This window comes from Gallinula chloropus (genome assembly GCF_964237585.1).
Source record: "Gallinula chloropus genome assembly, contig: HAP1_SCAFFOLD_496, whole genome shotgun sequence".
Classification (NCBI taxonomy): domain Eukaryota; kingdom Metazoa; phylum Chordata; class Aves; order Gruiformes; family Rallidae; genus Gallinula; species Gallinula chloropus.
Genome location: NW_028168680.1, coordinates 25,994 through 35,635, shown reverse-complemented (window position 1 = coordinate 35,635; position 9,642 = coordinate 25,994). Strand labels below are relative to the sequence as shown.

General features: G+C 61.7%; 1 protein-coding gene across 1 annotated transcript in view; it reads left to right on the top strand.

Annotated features, from left to right (window-relative positions):
* Window positions 1-998: 998 nt before the first annotated feature.
* Window positions 999-9,642, top strand: part of LOC311204265 (chromodomain-helicase-DNA-binding protein 8-like) — a gene marked incomplete at both ends in the record, with an annotated part of 34,631 nt that continues 25,987 nt past the window's right edge. The window contains 4 exon segments of the mRNA XM_084280712.1: window positions 999-1,178; window positions 1,298-1,327; window positions 1,329-1,409; window positions 7,110-7,315. Of these exon segments, the coding sequence (XP_084136838.1) occupies window positions 999-1,178; window positions 1,298-1,327; window positions 1,329-1,409; window positions 7,110-7,315 (497 nt within the window).

Here is a 9,642-nt window from a genome sequence, read left to right as displayed (position 1 = left end):
CCATCCCCCCGAAAACCTCCTCAACCCCCTCCCCAACTTCTCCATCCCCCCCAAAACCTCCTCAACCCCCTCCCCACCCCTTCCAAACCCCAAAACCCCCTGAACCCCCTCCCCACCCTTTCCAACTCCCCCCAAAACCCCCTCAACCCCCTCCCCACCCTTTCCATCCCCCCGAAAACCTCCTCAACCCCCTCCCCAACTTCTCCATCCCCCCCAAAACCTCCTCAACCCCCTCCCCACCCCTTCCAACCCCCCAAAACCTCCTCAACCCCCTCCCCACCCTTTCCATCCCCCCGAAAACCTCCTCAACCCCCTCCCCAACTTCTCCATCCCCCCCAAAACCTCCTCAACCCCCTCCCCACCCCTTCCAAACCCCAAAAAACCTCCTGAAACCCCCCAAAAACCCCCTCCATCCCCTCCCCAACTTCTCCATCCCCCCCAAAAAACCTCCTCCACCCCCCCAAAACCTCCTCAACCTGCTCCCCAACTTCTCCATCCCCCCCAAAACCTCCTAAACCCCTTCCCCACCCCTTCCAACCCTCCAAAACCCCCTGAACCCCCTCCCCACCCTTTCCAACTCCCCCCAAAACCCCCTCAACCCCCCCCAAAACCCCCTCAACCCCCTCCCAAACCCCCTCAACCCCCTCCCAAACCTCCTCCACCCCCTCTAAAACCTCCTCAACCCCCCAAAATCTCTTCCACCCCCCCAAAACCCCCTCAACCCCCTCCCAACCCCCTTCAACCCTCCAAAAACCCCCTTCACCCCCCAAAACCCCCCTCCAACCCCCCAAAACCTCCTCAACCCCCCAAAAAACCTCCTCAACCCCCTCCCCAACTTCTCCATCCCCCCGAAAACCTCCTCCATCCCCCCCAAAAACCCCCTCCAACCCCCCCAAAACCCCCTCAACCCCCCCAAAAACCCCCTCAACCCCCTCCCCAACTTCTCAACCCCCCCAAAACCCCCTCAAACCCCCCCAAACCTTCTCCCCCCTCCCCAGATCCACCAGTTCTCCAAGAAGGAGATCGAGGACCTGCTGCGCAAGGGCGCCTACGCCGCCATCATGGAGGAGGATGATGAAGGCTCCAAGTTCTGCGAGGAAGACATCGACCAGATCCTCCTGAGGAGAACCACCACCATCACCATCGAGAGTGAGGGCAAAGGCTCCACCTTTGCCAAGGTCAAAACACCCCCCAAACCCCCTGATTTTGGGGTTAGAACCCCCCCCCCCCTCTCCTGGGCTGGAGGAAGAGGAGGAGGAGGAGGAGGAGGGTGAGGAAGGGTCTTCTTGTGGGGCAGGCCAGCTTCGTGGCGTCGGAGAACAGGACGGGACATCGCCTTGGATGACCCCAACTTCTGGCAGAAGTGGGCCAAGAAGGCTGAGCTGGACCTGGAGATGCTCAATAGCAAGGTGGGGGGGTGGGGGGGGAGGGTGGGGGGTCAGGGGGTGGGGGGTGAGGGGTGGGGGGCAATGGGTGGGTGGGTAATGGGGTGGGGGGCAAGGGTTGGGGGTCAATGGGTGGGCAATGGGGTGGGGGTCAAGGGTTGGGGGTCAGTGAGTGCGTGGGTAAGGGGTGGGGGTCACTGGGTGGGTGGGCAATGGGGTGGGGGGCAATGGGTTGGGGGTCAGTGGGTGGGTGGGTAATGGGGTGGGGGACGAGGGGTGGGTGGGGATCAAGGGTTGGGGGTCAGTGGGTGGGCAATGGGTGGGTAATGGGGTGGGGGTCAATGGGGTGGGGGCAAGGGTTGGGTGGGGGTCAAGGGTTGGGGGTCAAGGGGTGGGTGGGGATCAAGGGTTGGGGGTCAGTGGGTGGGTAATGGGGTGGGGGTCAATGGGGTGGGTGGGGGGCGAGGGTTGGGGGTCAATGGGTGGGTAATGGGGTGGGGGGCAATGGGGTGGGTGGGGGGCGAGGGTTGGGGGTCAATGGGTGGGTGGGTAATGGGGTGGGGGGCAATGGGGTGGGTGGGGGGCGAGGGTTGGGGGTCAATGGGTGGGTAATGGGGTGGGGGGCAATGGGGTGGGTGGGGGGCGAGGGTTGGGGGTCATTGGGTGGGTAATGGGGTGGGGGGCAATGGGGTGGGTGGGGGGCGAGGGTTGGGGGTCATTGGGTGCGTGGGTAATGGGGTGGGGGTCATTGGGTGGGGGTCAAGGTTGGGGGTCAGTGGGTGGGTGGTAATGGGGTGGGGGGTGAGGGGTAGGTGGGGGGCAAGGGTTGGGGGGCAATGGGTGGGCAATGGGGTGGGGGAAAGGGTTGGGGGTCATTGGGTGGGGGGCAAGGGTTGGGGGTCAATGGGTGCGTGGGTAAGGGGTGGGGGTCAGTGGGTGGGTGGGTAATGGGGTGGGGGGCAATGGGTGGGTGGGTAATGGTGTGGGGGGCAATGGGGTGGGTGGGGGGTGAGGGTTGGGGGTCAATGGGTGGGTGGGGAATGGGGTGGGGGGTGAGGGTTGGGGGTCAATGGGTGGGCAATGGGGTGGGGGTCAAGGGTTGGGGGTCAGTGTGTGGGTGGGTAATGGGGTGGGGGTCAAGGGTTGGGGGTCAATGGGTGGGCAATGGGGTGGGGGTCAAGGGTTGGGGGTCAGTGGGTGGGTGGGGAATGGGGTGGGGGGTGAGGGTTGGGGGTCAATGGGTGGGCAATGGGGTGGGGGTCAAGGGTTGGGGGTCAATGGGTGGGCAATAGGGTGGGGGTCAAGGGTTGGGGGTCAATGGGTGGGCAATGGGGTGGGGGTCAAGGGTTGGGGGTCAGTGGGTGGGTGGGGAATGGGGTGGGGGTCAAGGGTTGGGGGTCAATGGATGGGCAATGGGGTGGGGGTCAAGGGTTGGGGGTCAGTGGGTGGGTGGGGAATGGGGTGGGGCGTGAGGGTTGGGGGTCAATGGGTGGGCAATGGGGTGGGGGTCAAGGGTTGGGGGTCAGTGGGTGGGTGGGGAATGGGGTGGGGGGTGAGGGTTGGGGGTCAATGGGTGGGCAATGGGGTGGGGGTCAAGGGTTGGGGGTCAGTGGGTGGGTGGGGAATGGGGTGGGGGTCAAGGGTTGGGGGTCAATGGGTGGGCAGTGGGTGGGGATTAATGGGTGGGGGGTCAAGGGTTGGGTGGGGGTCAAGGGTTGGGGTCAAGGGGTGGGTGGGGATCAAGGGTTGGGGGTCAATGGGTGGGCAGTGGGGTGGGGGTCAAGGGTTGGGGGTCCATGGGTGGGTAAGGGGTGGGAGGCAATGGGTGGGTGGGTAATGGGGTGGGGGTCAAGGGTTGGGTGGGGGTCAAGAGCTGGGTGGGTAATGGGGTGGGGGGCAATGGGGTGGGTGGGGGGCAATGGGTTGGGGGTCATTGGGTGGGTAATGGGGTGGGGGGCAATGGGGTGGGTGGGGGGCGAGGGTTGGGGGTCAATGGGTGGGTAATGGGGTGGGGGTCAAGGGTTGGGGGTCAATGGGTGGGGGGTGAGGGGTGGGGGGTGACAAGTGGGTGGGGGGCAAGGTTGGGGGTCAATGGGTGGGTGGGTAATGGGGTGGGGGGTGAGGGGTGGGTGGGGGGCAAGGGTTGGGGGTCAATGGGTGGGTAATGGGGTGGGGGGCAATGGGGGGGTGGGGGGTGAGGGTTGGGGGTCAATGGGTGGGTAATGGGTGGGGGTCAATGGGTGGGCAATGGGGTGGGGGGCAATGGGGTTGGTGGGGGTCAAGGTTGGGGGTCAATGGGTGGGTAATGGGTGGGGGTCAATGGGTGGGTGGGTAATGGGGTGGGGGGTGAGGGTTGGGGGGTCAATGGGTGGGTGGGTAATGGGGTGGGGGGTGAGGGTTGGGGGTCAGTGGGTGGGTGGGTAATGGGGTGGGGGGTGAGGGTTGGGTGGGGGTCAAGGTTGGGGGTCAATGGGTGCATGGGTAAGGGGTGGGGGTCAGTGGGTGGGGGGGCAAGGGATGGGGGTCAATGGGTGGGTGGGTAATGGGGTGGGGGTCAAGGGTTGGGTGGGGGGGCAGCAGTTGGGGGTCAGTGGGTGGGCAGTGGGTGGGGATTAATGGGTGGGTGGGCAATGGGTTGGGGGTCAATGGGTGGGTGGGTAATGGGGTGGGGAGCAATGGGGTGGGTGGGGGGCGAGGGTTGGGGGGCAATGGGTGGGTGGGTAAGGGGTGGGGGGCAATGGGTGGGTGGGTAATGGGGTGGGGGGCAGTGGGGTGGGTGGGGGTCAAGGGTTGGGGGTCAATGGGTGGGTAATGGGGTGGGGGTCAAGGGTTGGGGGGCAAGGGTTGGGTGGGGGGCGAGGGTTGGGGGTCAGTGGGTGGGTGGGTAATGGGGTGGGGGGCAAGGGTTGATGGTCAAGGGTTGGGTGGGGGTCATGGGTTGGGGGTCAAGAGTTGGGTTGGGGGTCAATGGGTGGTCAGTGGGTGGGTGGGCAATGGGTGGGGGTCAAGGGTTGGGGGGCAAGGGTTGGGTGGGGGTCAAGGGTTGGGGGTCAATGGGTGGTGAATGGGTGGGGGTCAAGGGTTGGGGGTCAATGGGTGGGGGGCAGGGGTTGGGGGTCAATGGGTGGGTAATGGGGTGGGGGGCAATGGGTGGGTGGGTAATGGGGTGGGGGTCATTGGGTGGGGGGCAGGGGTTGGAGGGCAATGGGTGGGTGGGCAATGGGGTGGGGGGTGAGGGGTGGGTGGGGGGCGACGGTTTGGGGTCAGTGGGTGGGTAATGGGTGGGGGTCAATGGGTGAGTGGGGGCAAGGGTTGGGGGTCAATGGGTGGGCAGTGGGGAGGGGGGAAAGGGTTGGGGGTCAGTGGGTGGGGTGCAAGTGTTGGGGGTCAATGGGTGGTTGGGTAGGGGGTGGGGGGCAAGGGTTGGGGGTCAGTGGGTGGGGGGTGAGGGGTGGGGGGTGAGGGGTGGGTGAGGGGTGAGGGGTGGGGGTCAGTGGGTGGGTGGGTAATGGGGTGGGGGGCAATGGGTGGGTGGGGGTCAAGGGGTGGGGGTCAAGGGTTGGGGTGGGGGGTCAAGGGTTGGGTGATGGTCAGTGGTTGCTGGTCAAGGGGTTGGGTGATGGTCAGTGGTTGATGGTCAGTGGTTGATGTCCAAGGGTTGGGTGATGGTCAGTGGTTGATGGTCAGTGGTTGATGTCCAAGGGTTGGGTGATGGTCAAGGGTTGATGGTCAGTGGTTGGGTGATGGTCAAGGGTTGATGGTCAATGGTTGGGTGGTGGTCAAGGGTTGATGGTCAGTGGTTGGTGGTCAAGGGTTGGGTGATGGTCAAGGGTTGATGGTCAGTGGTTGGTGGTCAAGGGTTGGAGGTCAAGGGTTGGGTGTTGGTCAATGGTTGATGGTCAAGGGTTGGGTGGTGGTCAATGGTTGATGGTCAAGGGCCGGTTGGTGGTCAAGGGTTGATGGTCAATGGTTGGGTGATGGTCAGTGGTTGATGGTCAAGGGTTGATGGTCAAGAGTTGGGTGATGGCCAAGGATTGATGGTCAAGGGATGGGTGGTGGTCAAGGGTTGATGGTCAAGGGCTGGGTGATGGTCAAGAGTTGATGGTCAAGGGGTTGGGTGGTGGACAAGGGTTGATGGTCAAGGGCTGGGTGATGGTCAATGGTTGGGTGGCGGTCCATGGGTGATGTTCAATGGTTGATGTTCAAGGGTTGGGTGATGGTCAAGGGTTGGTGGTCAAGGGTTGCGTGATGGTCATGGGTTGATGGTCAATGGTTGATGGTCAAGGGTTGGGTGGTGGTCAAGGGGTTGGGTGATAGTCAATGGGTGATGGTCAAGGGGTTGGGTGGTGGTCAAGGGTTGATGGGTGATGGGCAATGGTTGATGGTCAAGGGCTGGAGGTCAAGGGTTGGGTGATGGTCAAGGGTTGATGGTCAATGGTTGATGGTCAAGGGCTGGGTGATGGTCAAGGGTTGGGTGATGGTCAAGGGTTGGGTGATGGTCAAGGGTTGGGTGATGGTCAAGGGTTGATGGTCAATGGTTGATGGTCAAGGGCTGGGTGATGGTCAAGGGGTGATGGTCAATGGTTGATGGTCAAGGGTTGATGGCCAAGGGTTGGAGGTCAAGGGGTTGGGTGATGGTTGATGGTCCATGGTTGGCGGTCAAGGATTGATGGTCAAGGGTTGAGTGATGGTCAAGGGGTTGAGTGATGGTCAATGGTTGATGGTCAATGGCTGATGGTCAGTGGTTGATGGTCAAGGGTTGATGGTCAGGGGATTGGGTGATGGTCAATGGTTGATGTCCAAGGGTTGGGTGATGGTCAAGGGATGATGGTCAAGGGTTGGGTGATGGTCAAGGGTTAATGGTCAAGGGTTGATGGTCAAGGGTTCATGGCCAAGGGTTGGAGGTCAAGGGGTTGGGTGATGGTCAATGGTTGATGGTCAATGGTTGGTGGTCAAGGGTTGGAGGTCAAGGGTTGGGTGGTGGTCAATGGTTGATGGTCAATGGTTGATGTTCAAGGGTTGGGTGATGGTCAGTGGTTGATGGCCAAGGGTTGATGGCCAAGGGTTGGGTGATGGTCAATGGATGATGGTCAAGGGTTGGGTGATGGTCAAGGGTTGATGGCCAAGGGTTGGAGGTCAAGGGGTTGGGTGATGGTTGATGGTCCATGGTTGGTGGTCAAGGATTGATGGTCAAGGGTTGGGTGATGGTCAATGGTTGGTGGTCAAGGGGTTGGGTGATGGTCAAGGGTTGATGGTCAATGGTTGGGTGATGGTCAATGGTTGGTGGTCAAGGGGTTGGGTGATGGTCAATGGTTGATGGTCAATGGTTGGGTGATGGTCAATGGTTGGTGGTCAATGGTTGGGTGATGGTCAAGGGTTGATGGTCAGTGGTTGATGGTCAGTGGTTGATGGTCAAGGGGTTGGGTGATGGTCAATGGTTGATGGTCAGTGGTTGATGGTCAAGGGGTTGGGTGATGGTCAATGGTTGATGGTCAGTGGTTGGGTGGTGGTCAATGGTTGTTGGTCAAGGGTTGATGATCAATGGGTGCTGGTCAAGGGCTGGATGTTGCCCAAGCCCTGATGTCCCCTGACTGCTGGTTGGCTGCTGGTTGGCTGCTGGTTGGCTGCTGGTTGGCTGCTGGTTGGCTGGTGGTCCCTGGCTGGTCCCCCCCATCCCACCCCCCCCCTCAAAATCCCTGTGTCCCCTCCCCCACCCCCCCCCAGAACACGCTGGTGATCGACACGCCGCGGGTGAGGAAACAGACCCGACACTTCAGCACCCTGAGGGACGACGACCTGGTGGAGTTCTCAGACCTGGAGAGCGAGGACGAGGAGAAGCCGCGCGCCCGGCGCCACGACCGCGCCCAGGGCCACCACGCCTACGGCCGCACCGACTGCTTCCGCGTGGAGAAGCACCTCCTGGTCTACGGGTGAGGGGGTTGGGGGGGGATGGGGACCACCCCACAAGCTCCAGGGCTCCTGGGGTGGGAGGTGGGAGGAGGTGGGGTGGGGTCTGAGGGGGGTTTGGTGGCACCAGGAGGAGGTTCTAGGGGGAGGAAGGAGGTTGGGTCCAGATCCTCCATGGTGGAGACCATGAGTAGGTGGTTGGAGAGGAGTTTAGAAGGTCCAGGGCTTCTGGGGTGGGAACCAGGAGGAGGTTCTGGGGGGAGAAGGTAGGGTGGGTTGGGGTCTTCATCTGGTGGAAACCGTGAGGAGGTTCTTGGAGAGGAGTAGAGAAGGTCCAGGGCTCCTGGGGTGGGAGCTGGGAGGAGGTGGGGAGGTGGGGTGGGGTCTAAGGGTGGTTTGGTGGCACCAGGAGGAGGTTCTGGGGGGAGGAAGGGGGTTGGGTCCAGATCCTCCATGGTGGAAACCGTGAGGAGGTTCTTGGAGAGGAGTAGAGAAGGTCCAGGGCTCCTGGGGTGGCACCAGGAGGAGGTTCTGGGTGTGGAGACCATGAGTAGGTTCTTGGGGAGGAGTAGAGAAGGTCCAGGGCTCCTGGGGTGGGAGGTGGGGAAGTGGGGTGGGGTCTGAGGGGGGTTTGGTGGCACCAGGAGGAGGTTCTGGGGGTGGAAACCATGAGTAGGTGGTTGGAGAGGAGTAGAGAAGCTCTAACTCCTCCATGGTGGCAACCAGGAGGAGGTGGGGTGGGGTCTAAGGGTGGTTTGGTGGCACCAGGAGGAGGTTCTGGGGGGAGGGAGTAGATCAAGTCAAGGTTCTCTCTGGTGGAAACCATGAGGAGGTTCTTGGGGAGGAGTAGAGAAGGTCCAGGGCTCCTGGGGTGGCACCAGGAGGAGGTTCTGGGGGTGGAAACCATGAGTAGGTGGTTGGGGAGGAGTAGAGAAGGTCCAGGGCTCCTGGGGTGGGAGCTGGGAGGAGGTGGGGAGGTGGGGTGGGGTCTAAGGGTGGTTTGGTGGCACCAGGAGGAGGTTCTGGGTGTGGAGACCATGAGTAGGTTCTTGGGGAGGAGTAGAGAAGGTCCAGGGCTTCTGGGGTGGCACCATGAGTAGGTTCTAGGGGGAGAAGGTAGGTTGGGTTGGGGTCTTCAGCTGGTGGAAACCATGAGTAGGTTCCTGGGGAGGAGTAGAGAAGGTCCAGGGCTTCTGGGGTGGGAGCCAGGAGGAGGTTCTGGGGGTGGAAACCTATGAGTAGGTGGTTGGGGAGGAGTAGAGAAGCTCTGACTCCTCCATGTTGGGAACCAGGAGGAGGTTCTGGGGGTGGAAACCATGAGTAGGTGGTTGGAGAGGAGTAGAGAAGCTCTAACTCCTCCGTGGTGGGAACCAGGAGGAGGTTCTGGGGGTGGAAACCATGAGTAGGTGGTTGGGGAGGAGTAGAGAAGGTCCAGGGCTTCTGGGGTGGCACCAGGAGGAGGTTCTGGGGGGAGGAAGGAGGTTGGGTTGGGGTCTTCGTCTAGTGGAGACCATGAGTAGGTTCTTGGGGAGGAGTAGAGAAGGTCCAGGGCTCCTGGGGTGGGAGCTGGGAGGAGGTGGGGTGGGGTCTACGGGTGGTTTGGTGGCACCAGGAGGAGGTTCTGGGGGGAGGGAGTAGATGAAGTCAAGGTTCTCTCTGGTGGAAACCATGAGTAGGTTCTTGGGGAGGAGTTTAGAAGGTCCAGGGCTCCTGGGGTGGGAGCTGGGAGGAGGTGGGGAGGTGGGGTGGGGTCTAAGGGTGGTTTGGTGGCACCAGGAGGAGGTTTTGGGGGGAGGAAGGAGGTTGGGTCCAGATCCTCCATGGTGGAGACCATGAGTAGGTGGTTGGAGAGGAGTTTAGAAGGTCCAGGGCTCCTGGGGTGGGAGCTGGGAGGAGGTGGGGAGGTGGGGTGGGGTCGAAGGGTGGTTTGGTGGCACCAGGAGGAGGTTCTGGGTGGAGAAGGAGGTTGGGTTGGGGTCTTCATCTGGTGGAGACCATGAGTAGGTGGTTGGAGAGGAGTAGAGAAGCTGTAATTCCTCCATGGTGGCAACCAGGAGGAGGTTCTGGGGGTGGAAACCATGAGTAGGTGGTTGGAGAGGAGTAGAGAAGGTCCAGGGCTCCTGGGGTGGGAGCCAGGAGGAGGTTCTGGGGGTGGAAACCTATGAGTAGGTGGTTGGAGAGGAGTAGAGAAGCTCTAAGTCCTCCATGGTGGCAACCAGGAGGAGGTTCTGGCTGGAGGAAGGAGCTTGAGTAGGTTCTGGGTGGAGGAAGGAGGTTGGGTCCAGGTTCTCTCTGGTGGAGACCATGAGGAGGTGGTTGGGGAGGAGTAGAGAAGGTCCAGGGCTCCTGG